Source organism: Delphinus delphis, chromosome 8 (assembly GCF_949987515.2).
Source record: "Delphinus delphis chromosome 8, mDelDel1.2, whole genome shotgun sequence".
NCBI classification, from domain to species: Eukaryota; Metazoa; Chordata; class Mammalia; order Artiodactyla; family Delphinidae; genus Delphinus; species Delphinus delphis.
Genome location: NC_082690.1, coordinates 58,492,607 through 58,511,962, shown reverse-complemented (window position 1 = coordinate 58,511,962; position 19,356 = coordinate 58,492,607). Strand labels below are relative to the sequence as shown.

The 19,356-nt window shown below is 43.3% G+C and overlaps 1 protein-coding gene across 2 annotated transcripts in view; it reads right to left on the bottom strand.

The window, feature by feature from the left end:
• P4HA3 (prolyl 4-hydroxylase subunit alpha 3) overlaps positions 1-16,867 on the bottom strand; it is a 34,311-nt gene extending 17,444 nt beyond the window's left edge. Inside the window, exons 1-4 of one of the 2 annotated variants that reach the window (XM_060018284.1) lie at positions 16,653-16,867; positions 9,878-10,020; positions 8,608-8,831; positions 4,191-4,340 (exon numbers count right to left, since the gene is read on the bottom strand). In XM_060018284.1, coding sequence (XP_059874267.1) covers positions 4,191-4,340; positions 8,608-8,831; positions 9,878-10,020; positions 16,653-16,852 — 717 coding nt within the window. In that variant the 5' untranslated portion in view covers positions 16,853-16,867. The remainder of the gene's footprint in view (positions 1-4,190; positions 4,341-8,607; positions 8,832-9,877; positions 10,021-16,652) is intronic. The other variant, XM_060018285.1, reaches the window with a different exon arrangement.
• Positions 16,868-19,356: the final 2,489 nt, after the last annotated feature.

Genomic DNA, 19,356 nt, shown 5'->3' with positions numbered 1-19,356 from the left:
ATATAGTGTTTACATACAATCATATTTCTTATACATTTTCATATCCTGATTGTTTCCCTCTACAGTGTAATCAGGAGTACTTTTTATATCTTTACATAGTCTTCACAGACAGCATTTTTTAATTATTATTTTTCATTGTGGTAAAAAACACAAACATAAATTTACCATCTTAACCATTTCTAAGTGTATAGTTTCAGTAGTATCAATATTAAATATATTCATGGGACTTCCCTGGTGGTGCAGTGGTTGGGAGTCCACCTGCCAATGCAGGGGACATGGGTTCGAGCCCCGGTCCGGGAGGATCCCGCGTGCCACGGAGCAGCTAAGCCCGTGAGCCACAACTACTGAGCCTGTGCTCTGGACCCTGCGAGCCACAACTGCTGAGTCCGCGTGCCGCAACTACTGAAGCCTGCGCACTGTAGGGCCCGTGTTCCGCAGCGGGAGAGGCCATCGCAGTGAGAAGCCCGAGCACCGCAATGAGTGGCCCCCACTCGCCACAACTAAATAAAGCCTGCACAGCACAAGGACTCAATGCAGCCATAAATAAATAAATATTAAGTAAATAAATAAATAAATAAATTCACATTGTTGTGCAACCAATCTCCAGAGTTTTTTCATCTTGCAAAATTGAAACTCTAATCATTAAAAAACAACTGCCAATTCTCCCCTCCCCTCAGCCCCTGGTAACCATCATTCTACTTTCTGTCTCTGTAAATTTGACTATTCTAGATACCTCATGTAAATGGAATCAAACAGTATTTGTCTTTTTGTGACTGGCTTATTTCACTTAGCATAATGTCCTCAAGGTTCATCTATGTTGTAGCATGTGTTAGAATTTCCTTCTTTTTAAAGACTCAGTATTATTCCATTGTATGTATACACTACATTTTGCTTATCCGTTCATCCGTTGATGGATACTTGGATAGCTTCCCACCTATTGGCTGTTGTGAACAGTGCTGCTATGAACATGGGTGTACAAGAAAGACATTTTTTTTTTTTTAATTTACCATCCTAACCATTTTTTTTTTTTTTTTTTTTTTTTTTTTGCGGTACGCGGGCCTCTCACTGTTGTGGCCTCTCCCGTCGCGCGGAGCACAGGCTCCGGACGCGCAGGCTCAGCGGCCGGCCATGGCTCACAGGCCCAGCCGCTTCGCGGCATGTGGGATCTTCCCGGACCGGGGCACGAACCCGTGTCCCCTGCATCGGCAGGCAGACTCTCAACCAGTGCGCCACCAGGGAAGCCCCATTTTTTTATTTGGTTGCACCGGGTCTTAGCCTCGGCAGGTGGGCTCCTTAGTTGCAGCATGCAGGCTCCTTAGTTGCGGTATGCGATCTCTCAGTTGCAGCATGCATGTGGGATCCAGTTCCCTGACCAGGGATCGAGCCCAGGCCCCCCGCATTGGGAGCTCAAGTCCCAACCACTGCGCCACCAGGGAAGCCCCAAGACAGCATTTTTAATGGCTGCATTTTATTCCATTTAGAAGCTCCATCACAGACAATCTAACCATTCTGCTATTGTTTGGGCATATAGATTGTTTCTAATTATTTAATATCATGAATTATTCTGTTCTGTACTTAACACAGGGATAGTTAAGTAATCTACTAATATCTTATAATGTCAGATATTAACTCAGGGTTATAGATTTTCAAACCCTTTTGAGATGAAGAGAACTAAAACACAATTTTACATAGTTTTGAAACTCAAGGGCTTTATCACAAGGTAAAATATTTTATCAAGAACAAAGTTAGAGTTACTTTTGATGTCCCAGTTAAATTCCTTTGGAAATGTGTACACTAAATAATGTTAAATGAAAAAAGAATATATACTGTGTATAATATAAAAATAGATTACGTTTATTGAGTGCATATGTGTCATAAATTGTGTTAAGGGCTTTACATGTATTAGCTCATTTAATCCTCATGACAACCCTTTGAGGTAAGCATTGAAGGGTAGCAGAATATGCCACCCTAAAATATACCTCTTTGGCATAAAGATTATTTTGAGCTAATTATTTTGAGAAACAACAGATACAGGAGAAGTTTTTCAAACCAGAGTAGAAGTTGCCCTTTTGTAAGGCATATTTACATTTATAAAGGAAATCTCCATTTGTGAGGGTGTCTCCCCCTGTGTACCTGGAAGAAAAGGATGACTCTACATCAGAGGAGAATCTTATCAATGGAGAAGGCACCCACTTAAATCTACATAACAATCTTACCCTTACTTGCTATGCCTGGTCACCTCCCAGAACTGGCTCTCCCCACACCTTCTTTCTTTTGTCTTTAGCTGGATACAGTATTTAAGATGGAGGTGTAGATCCCCTCAGAGAGTTACTCAACCTCCCTCCCAGCCCCAATAGCTCCCATGTCTACAGGAGGTATACATGTTAGTTAACTTATGTTTATTGTTCCTTTTGTTAATCTGTCTTACATTACAGGGAGGTCTCAGACAAAAACTCAGAAGGTTATTCGGAAAATTATTTCCACACTCTTACAGCATCATCATTATCTCCCTTTAAAGATAAGAAAATTAAGGTCCAGGGAGGTTAAGTGCATTGCCCAAGTTTTCACAGAATTTGAACATAGGTCTGCCTGACTTCAGAGCCTATGGTTTAATTACTATACTCTACTGTCTCTCATTATTAGTAGTTACTGAAATGATTTTTCACTAAAATTTATCATGAAAAAGAAATAATAATAGTACTATATATAATATTATATATATTATACTTTTCATTGTATATATAGATATATAATTTTATATGATAATGTAAGGTCTATGGAGGGACATTTACCCCTAATTTACTAAGGGTAAAAAGGGGACCAGAAATTGTCCATAAGACGATGCCAATGTGTTCTATTACTGTGGGATTAAAAAAAAAAATGTACCATGAGAGCACAAAGAAGGAGAGTCTGAGGAGAATTAAGGAAGACTTCACAAAATAGATGACATTTGAGCTACGCCTAGTAAGATGAATAACATGTACCAAAGCACGATTGTGGAAAGGGAGAGTCTACAAGTGAGAAGAGGAGAAATCTAAGTCGTCATCGGGGGAAAAAAACCAAAACAATTAGTCAGACACTGTATTTAAAACTCTGTCTTTCAGGGTGAGCTGCTTTAGTTTATCTTCTCTGAGTCTCCACATCAATTCTCCATTTTCTTCTTCTATTAAAATTCAATAACTTCTCACCATTTGTTGCATCGCAGGGATTCTGTTTCAGCTTTAGTATGTAGCAATTAAGCAGCAGAGTTAGGAAGAGCACCTTGGAAAGTTTTACAACAAAGAGCCACTTACCAGGAATTTGCATGAGAGGAACAGGTCTATTTGCTGCACTGCTGTTTTGGCAGCAACACATGGGTTTGGACCACGCACATCCTCCTCCCTTTTCTCAGGAAAAGGGATAAAGGAAAAGGAATGTATGGAGCAGAAATGGTTTATTAGTTTTGGAAACTCTAGGGAATTGGCTCTGTAGTGATTTTTCCAGCCTATTCGTGAAGACTGTACAACTCTGGTGGGAAACGGGATTAGCTACACAAAGGATGGCAGCTCCCACATGTAGGGAAACGAGCTTTCACGAGGGGCACAACAGGTTATAGATCAACAGTGCCAAAGAAAAACAACAGCTGGAGGAGGTACTGAGCTGATGCTCTGGACCAATGGCACCAGCCGTGTATCCAGACACTATTCATGTCACAGCTGGACTTGACTGCAGCCGGGGAGGCTAACAATCAAACTTCTTCCTTGACATTGGCAGTATCATGGCATAATATCTGGGATGAGTTATGAAATGTTGAGAGGGCAAAAGAGCGATCTGCATTGACTATGAAGCTATTAAACATTTGTGGATGCAGCTGCTGCTGCTACAGGTAAGAGACCGCCTCCTACATGGGAGACGATGACTTTAAAGTAGTCAGTACATTGGAAAGAATACTAACGAAGAATCAGACAGACTCGGGCTCTAATCCCAGCTCTGTGAACTCTGTGACAAGCTAGGAATTCTTTGGAGATTCAGTTTACTCACATGAGAAATAGGGAAATAACAAAACAACTGCCCTGCTTGACTCACATTTGGTCCTGTTGGGAAGACGAAATAAATTAAGAGACATGAAAGTGCTTAGAAAATTGTAAAGCAGATGTAAAGCATTACGCTTACTGTGATGAAAGCAGTGAGCCCCCTGCTAACTCCCCTACCTGGAAATAGGCGAAGGCCAAGTGATCCAAGGCATCCTCTAGACTTGCCTCATCCTCTGTCTTCCATTCTCCATAAGAGCCTCGGAAGAGACTGACAGCCTCCTCCAGCCATGGAATGGCATGGTAGTAATCTCCCATGTCATAGGCCACCTGCAGGGAGCATAAGTACCGTCACTAAAGCCTTAGTCCATGGGTAGAGAAAGGAAATGATACTGCAAAGAGTGGAGGGCCTTTGGAACCCAAGAAGGCAAGTTTTCTCTTTAATTCATTTAAATTAAATAGACTAAGCATCTATTATATACAAGACAATGTACTAGGCATGGAGAATATAAAGCATTCTTGCATTTAAAGAATTTATAATCTGGGGAGATGTGAGATATGAACTCAAGTAATTATAACACTGGGCAGAATGGCATGAATGCTTGAGAATCTCAGAAAGCTTCACGGAAGAAGTGCCATCTGAGATGAGCCTTCGTTGAAGAAGGAAAAGAATTTCCATGAGCAGAGATTGGAATGAAGGTCATTTTATGGTGAGGGAATGGTAGAAACAGAAACCAAAAGCAAGAATGTGTTCAAGCAGTATATTGTGGCTATAGTCTAAGGCGAAGAGAAGCAGGAAATAAACATAAAAAGGCAATAGGGGGGCTTCCCTGGTGGCGCAGTGGTTGAGAGTCCGCCTGCCGATGCAGGGGACACGGGTTCGTGCCCCGGTCTGGGAAGATCCCACATGCCGCGGAGCGGCTGGGCCCGTGAGCCATGGCCGCTGAGCCTGCGCGTCCGGAGCCTGTGCTCCGCAATGGGAGAGGCCACAACAGTGAGAGGCCCGCGTACCGCAAAAAAAAAAAAAGGCAATAGGGGCTAAGCTAATTAGAGTGTGACTGTCATGTTTTCAGGAAGATGCTGTTGGTAGCAATGTGAGGAATGGATTAAAAGCATTCATTTATTTATTCAATATTTACTGAGTATTTACAATGTACCTGGTGGTCCCTGCCTTTAAAGAGCTTACAATCAATCAAGGGGCACATAAGTAAACCAATAATTGTGACATAATGCATTAGACATCTTAATGAAGGTAGACATTGGGACGTTATGAGAGCTCAGTGGATCTGTCCTATATTAAATGTCTGAATGTGGGGAATATGGCAACACGCACTAGACATAGCTCCCGTCTCCTAATAGCTTACAGTTAACTAGAATACCAGAACTGCAGGCGGAATTTCCTGCAAGTTGATGCTGGAGACAGCAGGGAATTATAAAGTCACAGATTTGGAAGGCCTCTTTCTAATTCAGGTATAATTTCCAGCAGGCAGAAAAATAGGGCAGAACCTAGAGATACTGCAACTCTGCCGCCTAAACAGTTAAGTCCATTCCTATCCCCCATCTGCCATTAGCCTGCTGTGTTATCTGTCTGGTCCTTAAGTTTTCTATTTGTAAAAACGTTGAGTTGAAGAATAACAATAAAAAATGACTGAACTTTTCCTGTTAAGTTAACAATTTATTTAATTAAGATTTCCATGAGGAACTTTAAGTCTCAGCAATACAGCAGATTGAGATAACTGGAATCCTTCCAACCACAAAGACTTAGAAATTTTGAATAAAATATAAAAAGCATTTAATTATATATTTTCAAGAAAGACTGGAAAATACCCAAGTACCAGAAGTAAAAAAGGAGTTGAAAATCCAAGTAATAAGCTTATGAGCAGATGCTGAAGCTGCCTAGGATGGGGTGGGGGTTGGTTCTAGTAACCTTGGTACTTAGTAACCTTAGGTTATAATACCCGCATGAGGACAGTATGTGAGCCTTCTGTAGACCTCCCAAACCTAGGAATTGGAATTAAGACACACTCATAAAACTGAAACCCATGAAAAACTACACTATAAGGGAAAGAGTAGACCAGAAAAAAATCTACCCACTGTCATAAGGAGACAAGAAAGTAGGTTTGTTTCTGTCTGGCCTCTATTCAGAGAAATAGATATGGAAACAACCTAAGTGTCCATCAATGGATGAATGAATAAAGAAAATGTGATCTATATAATTCAGCCATTAAAAAGAATGAAATCTTGCCATTTGTGACAACGTGGATGGACCTCGAGGGCATTATGCTAAGTGAAATAAGTCCGACAGAGAAAGACAAATACCATATGCTCTCACTTACATGTGGAAACAAAAACAGAAACAAAACCAAAAAAAAATAAAAACCCCAATCCCATAAATAGAGGGAGCAGATTGGTTGCCAGAGGCCAGGGGTAGGGGGGAGGCGAAGTGGGTGAAAGGGGTCAAAAGTTATAAACTTCCAGTTATAAAATAAATAAGTCATGGGGATGTAATGTACAGGGGAAAAAAAAATAAGTATCTAAAGCTAATGATACCACCAGAGTACCTGGAAGAAGAAAACACAAAACACTATGAAGGGATATTCCTACAACTCTGGGCAGAAAAAGGCTCTTAGGGGGGAAAAAGTCCTGCTAAAAATAAGCTCACAATCAAAAATGATAAACTATATCAGGAAACAACTGACAATGAACAAGAGTCAACAACACAACAGGAGGGTAGTAAAACTAGACAATTAAGAATTTCAGAAAATAGAAAGATTGATCTGCTTTAAAATAATCCATGGAGGAGGGTACAGATGAAACAGATTTGTCTACATGTTAGTAATTATCAAAGTTTATTCTTCGACCCAGCAATACCACTCCCAAGTATTTAACCAAGAGAAATGAAAACAAATGTCCACAGAAACACGTACATAAGAATGTTAATAGCAGCTCTATTCTAGCTGATGCTGGAAACAAATCAAGTATCCATCAACATGAGATTGGATAAACAGTTTGTGGTATATTCAAACAATGGAATACTAGTCAGCAATAGAAAGGAATGAACTACTGATAAATGCCACAACATGTATGAATTTCACAGATACAACATGCTGAGTGACTCAAGAGCACTTACTGTATGGTTTAGGACAGTGGTCACCTGGTACCTGGGCAAGGTTGGAGTAGAAAGGGTGGTGGGAGTGGTGAGAAGGAAAAGGAAGTAGGGCTGTATTTAGCTATCTGTAAATTCTTTTTAGAAAATCTGAAAAAAAATCTGAAACAAATATAGCAAAATTTGAACATATATTTCATCTCAATTATAGATATAATTGCTTCTTATTTTATGTGTACTTTTCTTATATTTGAAATGTTTTATCTTTCAAAATAAGTAAATAAATACAGAAATAAGGATTGCCAGTGAGACTTTTAGGAAGCGACTTACTGAATTTTCAACATATGGTTTTAGTCTCAGAAAAACCTTACTAAGGAAGCATATATTGGTACCATACATGGAGCTGTTTTAACTGGCTTCAATTTAAATTAGCCATGAACAGGATGATTCAGCTCTGATTCTATTCAGGATTTCAGAAAAGGAAAAATGGCATACAGAGAGGCTTAGGGCAACCCTCTCCACATTAATTTGGAAGACTGATTCTCAAAACTTGGATTCAGGACACATGAGGCCCCCTCTTATATCGGCTAATGAATACTGCAGGGGCTGGGAAAAATTCACTTTCCTGCAATATGCATCTTTAAAATTAAAAAGGATTTACTCCATTACTTCTTGGGCAAAGGCTAACAAAGAATATATTGTAAAATAACCTCAAGAGTGTTTAAAACTTGTGATCAAAGATCAGTTAAATATCTCATAAGGAAAGTTCTTGAAGTCTGTTTTCTCAAGCAATGTTAAAACGATGATGTTTTTTTCCTTTGGCCGCAGCACGCGGCTTGCAGGGTCTTAGTTCCCCGACCAGGGATCGAAACTGTGACCCCTGCAGTGGAAGTGCAGAGTCCTAACCACTGGACCACCAGGGAATTCCCAAATGGCCTGTGTTTTGGCACTACTTTAATTTAGTATTTATAAATGCCTAGGAAATGTTGCAAGGGATTTCACAAAGTCTCAGGAGGCTGAGTTTCCGTGATCAACCTTCACATCACCATTTCCTTTCCTCTCCCCCACCCTTTGACCCTGCTTCTCCTTTCCACCTGGCTGTTCATCTACTGGCGGGGTGCTCTACTTAGGGTGACCATAGGGCCATTTTTCCCAGGACAGTCCCATTTTATGTCTGTCATCCTGGCTAATAACACCTCCTTCACTCTCAAGAGTGTCCTAAGTATGTGATTTCCTTATCATGGAAAGAGCATGGGATTCAGAGTTAAAAGATGCAGGTTCAAATTTTAGTTCTGCTACTTAAAACTGTGTAACCTTAGGCAAGTTATTTACCCTCTCTGAACCTCAGTTTCTTCATCTGAAAATGGGGAATAATACCAAATTTCCAAGTTTGCTGTCAGGATTAGAAATATGTAAAAGGAATCGGGATATAGTGATTTCATCCCCCAGAAAGAGAGCTGAGCAATTTGCCCTCTCTCTGAATATCATTACCTTGCCAACTTGGAAGCAGTCATCCCCCGTGAGGGAAAAAAGCCGTCTGGGACTGTACAGGTCAGTGACAGCACAGCCGGTGACTCTCTGGAAGACGCCTCGGGCAAGTCCCTTCACACTGAGCATGTACACGTCCTGCAGCCGCATCAGGGCCCTTGCTGCTCCCTCAAGGTCCTCAAAGGCTGGCAGGTCCTGTTCCACCTTCTCATAACCATCCTTCAGAGCTGTAAAGGTCATGAAAGCATCAATCTACCATTAAAAAAACAGGCGGTGAGCATTTAATACAGCAAGGCATCATCACCTTAATCACCATAATCATCAGGCTCATAATATTACATGAGCAAAGATAATGTTTTATCTGCTTCTGTTCCCAGGGTAACAAAATCTTCTGAATGAGGAACAGACACTCTAGAGTAAAAACTAAGCACCTTTATCATGTCGTTCCATTCTACCTGTCTCCAGGAGTCTTGCCTTTTGGGGGACAAACTCTTCTTCCTCTTAACTTCCCCAAAGTCAACAAACTTCTTCAAGTACAAAGTACAGTAAATTAGGAAAGTGATCTTACTACAGATCACACTGTAGTGGCAACTTAATAAAATAGAAATTATTAGAAGACATCACTTTTAGGGACTTCCTTGGCGGTCCAGTGGTTAAGACTTTGCCTTCCAAAGCAGGGGGTGTGGGTTCGATCCCTGGTCGGGGAGCTAAGATCCCACATGCCTCGCAGCCAAAAAACCAAAACATAAAATGGAAGCAATATTGTAACAAATTCAATAAAGACTTTAAAAATGGTCAACATCGAAAAAAAATCTAAAAAAAAAGACATCACTTTTACATGTATGTAAATGGGATGATATAACCTATAGTTCCTCACAGGATTGGAGTGAAGATCAAATGAGATAATGGATATGAAAGTGCTTTCTAGGACTTCCCTGGTGGTCCAGTGGTTAAGACCCCATGCTTCCACTGCAGGGGGCGCAGGTTCAATCTCTGGTCAGGGAAGTTCCTCATGCTGCGTGGTGCAGCCAAAAAAAAAAAAAACTAAACTAAAAACTTACTGAAAAAAAAAAAAGAAAAAAGTGCTTTCTAATTATAATTATATAAACATATTAACAAAGGGACCTAGTTCTTTGTAATAGTTAGAGCTAAGGAGATCAAGTAATACCTACCCACTTCATTATCCTTCATCACATCCCTTCAGAACCTCTCTCCTTTCCACTAAGTCAGGAGATAGAATCTTCTCTCACCCTCCAGCCCTCCTCCTCATTACCTCGGATGTTCTCACTGGCCTCCAGACTATGTACCACATTCTTCCAGTCGGACTGTAGGCGTTTGATGAGAGTAAATGCAAGCAGAGGGTTAGACACAGGGGTTGCTGAATCTTCATGCAAAGATAGCACCTTGTCATAGAATCTGAAAGAGAGGAGTAGAATGATCTCACCTACTGATACAACCACTCTACCGAGTGAAGGCTGGCATGGTGTATGCACATTTAGAGTCGTTAAAAATGAAATGCTGAACCCCTTGAGACTCATGTAATATTCTAAGCAATAAGCACAAAGAATATGAAAACTACCAACACAACAAAAGTAGGTCCATTCATTTGTTCATTCAGCGAGTCAGTCTCCACTCGTCAAGTTTTGTACGTCAGCTGTCATGCTAGATGCTCGAGACCCAAAGGCAAGAGACAGTGGAGCTCTCAAGGAGGTCACAAATAAGAAAATCCTTTTTTCTCTTATCACTCTATAATCAAAACTTAGAGTCTGGTAGAAGCTCAAACACATTGTTGAATTAATTATGAAAACCGTGCTATGTGCTATGAGAGAAGAGAGCATATAATGCTGTAAAATGCTCTGGCGATTTGTAGGTAGGGCGCCTAACCCAGGTGGGAGTTAGAAGGTGTAAGGGAAGACTTTCCAGAGGATATGGCACCTGATCTGTGTTCCGAAGGATTAGTTAAAATATCAATAGCTACTATTTTAATACCCGCAGCGATGCTTAGAATAGATTTTATCATGCACTTTTTACAGGAGGGGAAACTGCAACAAGGCTACGCTGTTGGTAAACAGCAAAGCCAGGAATGAACCCAAGCCTGCCTGACTCTGAAGCTGGGGTTCTTGGCTGATTTTGCCACACTGTTTCCCATGGAGCTAGAGCAAAGAAGGGAGGAGAGTAGTTTTTTTGAGCCAACAGGGACCAATGTGTCCAAAGGCACAGAGGCTTGACATATATTTGATCATTCAGTAAGTCATTTGCTAGATGTCAGTCTCCATGCTGGAAGCTGAGGATAAACAGGCAAGACGGGGTCCAATGATCAAGGATTTTTTTTTTTTTTTTAATAAGGAGGAGGGGGAAAGGATGGTGAAAGGGAAGGGGAGGGGAAGAGGAGGGAAAGGGTGAGGGAGAGGAAGAAGGAGAAGAGAAGGAGAATTTATCTATTATTACTATTTTTTAATTTATTTTTGGCTGTGTTGGTCTTCGTTGCTGCGCGCAGGCTTTCTCTAGTCGCGGCGATCGGGAGCTACTCTTCATTGTGGTGCGCGGGCTTCTCATTGCAGTGGCTTCTCTTGTTGCAGAGCACGGCTCTAGGCTCTCAGGCTTCAGTAGTTGTGGCACACAGGCTCAGTAGTTGTGGCGCACGGGCTCTAGAGCGCAGGCTCAGTAGCTGTGGTACACGGGCTTAGTTGCTCCACAGCATGTGGGATCTTCCTGGACCAGGGATTGAACCCGTATCCCCTGCACTGGCAGGCGGATTCTTAACCACTGTGCTACCAGGGAAGTCCGATCAAGGGTTTCATGGACAAGAAAATAGCTGATTTCTCATCATTCTTTTCCTAAGTTCAATATATATTTCTATGAAAGAATAAATGAAATACATTCTTCTAGGAGCTAGGAACAAAATTTTGAATAAGACAATAACCTTGATCTTAAAGACTTGCAGCCTTTGAGATCACAAATAATTACATTACAGGTGCAACACCAGATTTAAGAACAAGGCTTAGTGGAGAGTACACAGTGGGGGTGATTAACTTGGCCAGAGCAGGTGAGAGAAGGTTTCACAGAGGAGATAATAAACTGGCTTGATGGGTAAATGCAAATAATGAGGAAGGGAGAAGGAGGCCTCCTTCCAAGGCAGGCAGAGACAGTTCAACATATGCAAAGGTACAGAGAGAAACAGGGAAATTACAAGCCGTTTAGTACTGCTGGAACACGGGGTATATTGGGAGAATGGGGAAACTAGGCTGGAGAAGTGAGGAGCGCCTCATAGACCTTGCTGAGAAATTTGATTTTTACCCTGTGTGCAATTAGGAGCAGCAAAAGGTTTTAAGTGAGAGTGGAACGCACTATGATACGTTACATATATAAATCTGTGAGAGGGTGGGGAGGAGGGGTTAGAAGTGGAAGTGACCAGAGGCAGAAAGGCCAAAACAGTGACAGTGGGAGCAGAGAATGGGATGGTTTCAGGAGAGATATTTAGGAAGCAGATCATACAGAAACTGGTGATGGTTGTAATGGGGAATGAACAGGTGGGTTATCCAGCATGCTTCCAACCTTTCTGGTTTGCCAACATTTGCAGAAAATGGCCAGAAATGTTGGGGCCAGAAGTGATCATCTTTCTCATTAATTTCTCTCCTCCTCGATGTCCTACAAGAGTGTTCATACAAGCAAAAGATGCTGTTTCCTTTCCTGGCATACTATGGTTATTCCATTGCTAACCCTCTAACAGGATTTATATTGTTGAAAGTTATTAGTTATAGTAAGGCAGACTTAAGAGTTCTAGTCCTGCCCTCTAAGACTTTTTTCCCTTTGTTTTAAAATTATTAATTTTGAAAACAATACAATAACAACAATGGAAGTAAAAGAAAAAAGTGTGGGGACTTCCCTGGTGGTGCAGTGGTTAAGAATCCACCTGCCAATGCAGGGGACACGGGTCGAGCCCTGGTCAGGAAGTTCCCACATGCCGTGGAGCAACGAAGCCCGTGCGCCACAACTACTGAAGCCCACGTGCCTAGAGCCTGTGCTCCGCAACAAGAGAAGCCACCGCAATGAGAAGCCCACGCACCTCAACGAAGAGTAGCCCCTGCTCGCCACAACTAGAGAAAGCCCGCGTGCAGCAACGAAGACCCAATGCAGCCAAAAATAAATAAATAAAAGAAAAGAAAAGAAAAGAATCCGCCTGCCAATGCAGGTGACACGGATTCAAGCCCTGGTCTGGGAAGATCCCACATGCCACGGAGCAACTAAGCCCATGCACTACAACTACTGAGCCTGTGCTCGAGAGCCCGCGAGCCACAACTACTGAGCCCACATGCAGCAACTACTGAAGCCCGCATGCCTAAAACCCGTGCTCCGCAACAAGAGAAGCCACCACAATGAGAAGCCCACGCACTGCAACAAAGAGTAGCCCCCGCTGGCTGCAACTAGAGAAAGCCCGCGCGCAGCAATGAAGACCCAACGCAGCCAAAAATAAATAAATATTTTTAAGAAAAGGAAGTGTGAGCAAAGTGAAAAGGATATGGATTTATATGAATGTATGCAAGAGCACGTGAGAACAGAAGAGTCCTTTGGCCAGAGTGGAGGACTTCAGTGAGTGGAAAGGGATGGAAGTGACGAATGGAGGGAGTGGCAGGGTGGTGGTGGATTTCAATCCCGTGAAACAGTCAGAACTAAGGATTTCTCAAGGGGGCCTCAACTATAAACAGAGCCTGAAACAGAATACTTGCTTCGGGTAGAGGTGCTTCTAGCGAGCCAAACGTTCAATTCAAGCATAAACTAAGGAAAAAGGATCTGCACCTGGGTGCCCCAGGGAGGAAATAGGAAGACTGTCTAGTCCCAGGACGTCTCTGATCCCCAAGACAGGGGTATCTGAGAGCAGCTACTCTAGGGTTTTGAAACTAAACCAGCCTCCAGGGTGTGGGATTTTTTTTTTTTTACTACCCATTATTTCCTGCTTCAGCTCCATATGGAACTACTTAGTGAAAGATATTCCACTGCTAGACAAAAACACTCACAAGCAGAGACTTGGGCTTGAGTTCAGCCTGAAGGGTAAGTGTCCAGGGACAACTGAGGCTGAGTGGGCAGGGATTTTATAAGACAGTTGAATGCGGAGGAGCTGGAAGGAGACCTGAGAGGTATCCTGACCCAGCCTCCAACTACCCCTCAGTTTCCTCCTCTATAAAATGGCAGAACTGGTCTAGTCTAGAATAACTCTATGAATCCTTTCGGCACAACCATTCTATTATTTCTTTCCATCACCTTTTCCACAACTGAATAAAGATTCCTCATCTGGTGCTTGAGAACTAATGTATAACAGGCATCAGAGGAAACTGAGGCACAAAGAGAAAGCAAGACAGAGAGGTGAAGATCTGTTCCAAGTCACCCATCAGATCAAAAGCAACATCTCCTTGTTCTCTTCACATCCCACTTTGTATTATGGTGTCAATTTATTTAGGGCAGGGGTTTGATCTCTACTGCAGCACATAATTCAATTCAGTGTTCAGGTATGTCATCTTTCTGTCACACAAAGAAAAAAAGACCTATCAACTGCTATCTGAGGCTGGTTTGGAATCTAAACGTTGGCCTTATGCTCAGCCTCTGAGCCAATAGCTGGTTTTCAGAGACCGAGTTACTGGATGCTGAATTCAAACCTCAGGGTTTCCTAAACGGAATTTTGCTTTAACAAATGCTGAGAATGGAAAATCAGATCCTTTCCTTCAAGAATCTGCACATAAAATTTGCAACCCAATCCCTGCATTAAACATAGCCTGGACAGGTTACCCAACCACAATACGTGGGCTATTTTAATTCAATATGTTTCTCCTTTGGAATTCAGAAATGGCTTTGTCTCGGTTCTTCTGAGATATTCTGAACGCTTAATTCCTAGCACAGAAATAACTGCTGCTGATACTACTTTTTAAATCTTGGTGGTTTTTTTAAACTGCAACAACAAAAAAAGGTACGGGTTAGCTAAATATTATATAACTAGTATTCGTAATACTATACTAGTATACAACTGTATATGTTATTGGGCTGGCCAAAAAGTTCCTTCAAGTTTTTGGAAGATGTTACAGAAAAACCCGAATGAACGTTTTGGCCAACCCAATATAACTAGTATAATTTTTATTCATTAACTTGGGGTAGGGAGTAGTAGTTTCAACACCAAAAATATTTAATTTCTAAATTTAGAAATTCAAAGAAGAAGTGATCAACACTGCAAGCTCTCTCTTCTGAACCTGTTCCCCAAGAGGCCCGGCATCAGGATTCTGACACCCATCTCCACCTAAGCCACTCAAATAAAGAGATTAGTGGTATGAGAACAAGCACATGAGTAGCAGGGAGCAGGATGGCATCTTGAATCAAAGAGAAGAGTCTGTTCTACTTCCACCAGTGAACAAAATTATATCATTTTGCTCTGTAAGCATGGGCCCACAGAACACTAGGCAACTATGCTACTCCAAAAAGTGACAAGAATTATTGAAATTATCATTGTTTACTGTTATAATTAATACACATTTACGTATACTCCACGTGTGTGTATCATCATGCTATTTCAAACTAACAGTAAATTTAAACATGCATACAACCACTTATAAGCAAACTGCATACTTAAGACCACGTACCAAATTACATCATCATTCAGTCACCATTAAGTAACAAACGAGATCTCTCACATACACTTCCTCGCACAAACTGATTCTCTTCTACATGGGTTCTCCCACACAGCCATAGTGGCCCTCACACCTTCTTCCCATATGGCCTGGAAACAGTGTTACTACCGCATACACTCACTCACAGTTTTATCAGCGGCACATTGTGAGATAGTCCTCTGTGGTCTCAGCTCAGCTGAGGGTCACAAGACATAAATACAGTATTAATATATTCAGATAACTATGTGGTTACACCTCTGCTTCTCATATTGTGAGCTTCTCAGTGTCCCAGGAGAAGGTGCACAGCACATATTCATAGACATGGTATCATATCCAATCATTCATCTTTCATCGTTTGACACTGCAGAGTCAATACATGATGACAGTGCCTCAGTGTTCCAAGTCTTACAGTAGTTTGTTGACTGTATAGCAAAACAACATTGGCTGAGCATCTGCCGGTGTGTGCTACACTCAGCATCCCCTAGCATCAACTATGGTTTTGCCCAGTGTTTTCTTGGTGTCAAATACTTTCATATTCATATAACATCTCAGTTATAGTATTTAGAGCCGTTACGTGTGTAAAGAGAAGGGAGAGCAGAAAGCAAGGGGAAGGACAGACGTCTCAGATTAACAATCATGATGTTACAGACTCCGAGCTCCTAGAGAGCAGGGTTTGGTCTTGTTCACCATTCTCTTCCTAGTGCCTGGAACAGTGCTTGGCTCATGGTAAGCACTCAAACATACGTCTTGAATAAACTGATGAACACAAAGCATTATTCATACAGTGACCTGGACAATTACTCGACATCCTTCACATGCAGACTATGATATCCATAGTGTCATGCCTACCCAGTCTCAGTGACACGTAAATCTCATACATGGTCACAGAATGTCACCCCATACTAAACATCTGTTCCCTGGGTCACACGGTCAACACACGTGTGGCTACAGTGTCACTCTTCTCTCCATTTCACTCTTGCAATGTCGTTGTGTCTCTGTGACACACAGCCTGGGGGCCCACACAGCTTGACCCCAGCACCTTGGGCGGCCCTACTCCTCCTCGGAGTCGCTGCTCCACACTTCTCCACAGTGTATCAACTTGGCGGTGTGATGTTGGATTGGGGTGCCACTGTGTGTGTGTGAGGGACAGAGTCAAAGGTCCTACACAGTGTGACACAGTGTCTTGAGGTCCCACACAGGATGACGGTGTATCTGGGGAGTCACACTGGGCCACCATGGTATCGCAGTCTCACGGTGAGACACCGCGTGTGAGGTCCCGGCAGGGTGACGATGAACCTAAGAGTTACCCCTCCCCCCCCCCCCCCGCCGTGGCACAGTGTCTTGGCCTCGTCCTCTGACTCGGTCTCCCCTACTCAGACCCCACCCTCGTGCCCTCACCTGGTCAGATCCCGCAGCCGCGCCTCCTCCCCGCGCAGGTAGCGCCGCAGCAGTCCCAGCAGCCGGCGCTCGGGCGCCAGGGCGCGCGCCACACTGGTCAGCGCCGAGAACGTGTCCCCGCGCGTCGCGACCCCGACCAGGTCCCCTGCCTGGAGCGCCAGCACCGCCAGCAGCGCTGCCAGCCGCGCAGCGGGGCCCATCGCCGGCGCTGGCGCGCGTCCTCTCGGGCCTTTCAGCCCGGCCCTGCGCCCGACGCTCCGCCCCGGCCCGCCCCCGGCTCCTCCTCGCTCTGACCCCTCCCCTCGCTCTCCACCTCCCACCTTCTTGCCCCCTAGCTCCCTAGACTGCATGTGGACTAAATCACAGCCCTGGGGAAACATTTCCACTGTGTCTATTTCACACTTGGGGAAATTGAGGCAGCGGGTGTGGTGAGGCATGAATTCACCAGCCTATGGCTGTACAACGCCATCCAAAAATATTCACCCCTCTGGATCAAGGGGTGGAAATGCAGAAACATCACCGGATTCTGATGGAGAATTCGGGAGAGTAAATGTCATGGTATGCTAACAGCGGTGCGGGTAAAGAGCTGTGACAGACCAGAGGGGAAGAAAACACTTCACCCAGGACTTGACGTCTGAACCATCTTGAAGGATGAGTAGAATTTTGACCGGAGGTAGAGGGTGAAGGCCATTAGGGTCCGCGCATGACAAATCTAGGACCTATACAACCAAAAACTCTGGGGTCCTGGGTCACTGCTCTACATGACATGCCCATGATCACTGAAGCAAACAAAAATATTATTATTGTATCCTACTACTTATTCTTTCCCCCTCTTTCCCAGGCAATGTTATTCACTCATTCATTCATTTAACAAATATTTAGCACCTGTTCCACTGTGCTGAGGACAAAGAGAAATAGCAGCTCCAACCCTAGACTCACAAGGGGAGACAGAGATGTAAACAAATAACCACAAAGTGCTGTCAGGGTAACCGAGGGTTGTGCAGTGAGCAAGGGCAACTCTGAGGAGGGAGCCCATCCCCATGCATAGACCGTGGAGAGGGCTTCACAGAGGGGGCAACGTGTGCAGGTCCAAAAGGATGAAAAGGAATTGTCTGGAAGATGTCGGGCAAGGGAGGGATGGGCTTTCCTGGAGAAGGTACTATGTATGCCAAGGTTCGGAGATGGAAAATAGTTTGAGTTGCAGAAATGATGACAAGTTCCTTGTGGTTGGGCCTGTCAGATTGTGAAGCGTCTTTGCATGTCATACGAAGAAATTTAGCCTGTTATGAAAATCCAATGGAAGTTTTTTTTTTTAATTGAAAAAAAATTATTTATACGGCTGCATCGGGTCTCAGTTGCGGCACACGGGATCTTCGTTGAGGCATGCAGATCTTTCGTTGCAGCACGCGGGCTTCTCTTTAGTTGTGGCGTGTGGGTTTTTCTCTGTCTAGTTGTGGCACACGCAGGCTCCAGGGCATGTGGACTCTGTAGTTGTGGTGCCTGGGGTCAAGAGCACATGGGCTCTGTAGTTTGCAGCACGCAGGCTCTCTAGTTGAGGCACACGAGCTCAGTAGTGTGGCGCACAGGCTGAGTTGCCAGGGATCAAACCCATGTCCCCTGCATTGGAAGGTAAATTCTTTACCACTGGACCACCAGGGAAATCCCCCAGTGGAAGTTCTTAAGGTGGTGTTAATAGCCATCCAGTGACTGAGCAAGGTGAGGGAATAAAGGCCCAGCCATTTAGGCCCAACATGAGACAGCTCTGAGAGGCAACACAAGCTCTAGCCCTCCTGCCACATTAATCAACGCTTTGTCAAGCCTCTTTGACCTCTTCCTCTGCCCTTTCCTGCTTCCTGTCCCTTTCACAGATGTTGATCCCTAACAAACATCTTGCACTTCAAAGTTCATCTCAGCATCTGCTTCTGGAGAACCCGATCTGTAACACCAATGCAATCAACATACACAGCTGGTAAGTGTAGAGCAGGAACCTGAACCCAGGTGGTGTGGATCCAGGGGCCATATTCTTAATTGCTACCAGAGGCAGATTTACCATGAAGCCTTTGAAGCTTAAGCCTCAAGGCCCCTAACTTGCACAAACTCTTTCCAACACCCTCAGGATTGAGGGGTGGCAGAACCTAACAATATGTTCACATGGTTATATGTACTTGTAAAATTTGCAAAATAAAGCTATTTTAATGACAATTTTCTCTTTCCACTCTGACTTCCTCTCCATTACACTTCCCCTTATTGTGGGCATGTTGGAATGGCCAAGGGTCTGTATTTACAACTGAGTAGTCATCTTAGCCTGCTTTCTGCCCATAGAAGGTTGAGGGTTGTAGTATGAAGAATAATGGCCCCCCAAAGATGCCCATGTCCTAATTCCCACAGCCTGTGACTATGCTGCCTCACATAGCAAAGGGAATTTTGCAGGTGTGATTAAGGATCCTGAGATGCCCCATTTATTTACTTATTCATTTATTTTACATCAGTATGGGCTCATGAATTTTACTGAATGAATTATAATTCATTACTTTGCTTATTTTGAATCTCATATTGCCCTAGAGTTGGTCAATGGTAGCCTCTTCAATCTGGCTCCTGTGTCCTTTTGATATGTCCCCTTCATTCCTTGAGCACTTCCATAATTTGTTACTTCCAAGGTATTCCAAATCGCCATGGACTTTCCCTGCTCCTGTCCTGGAATCAA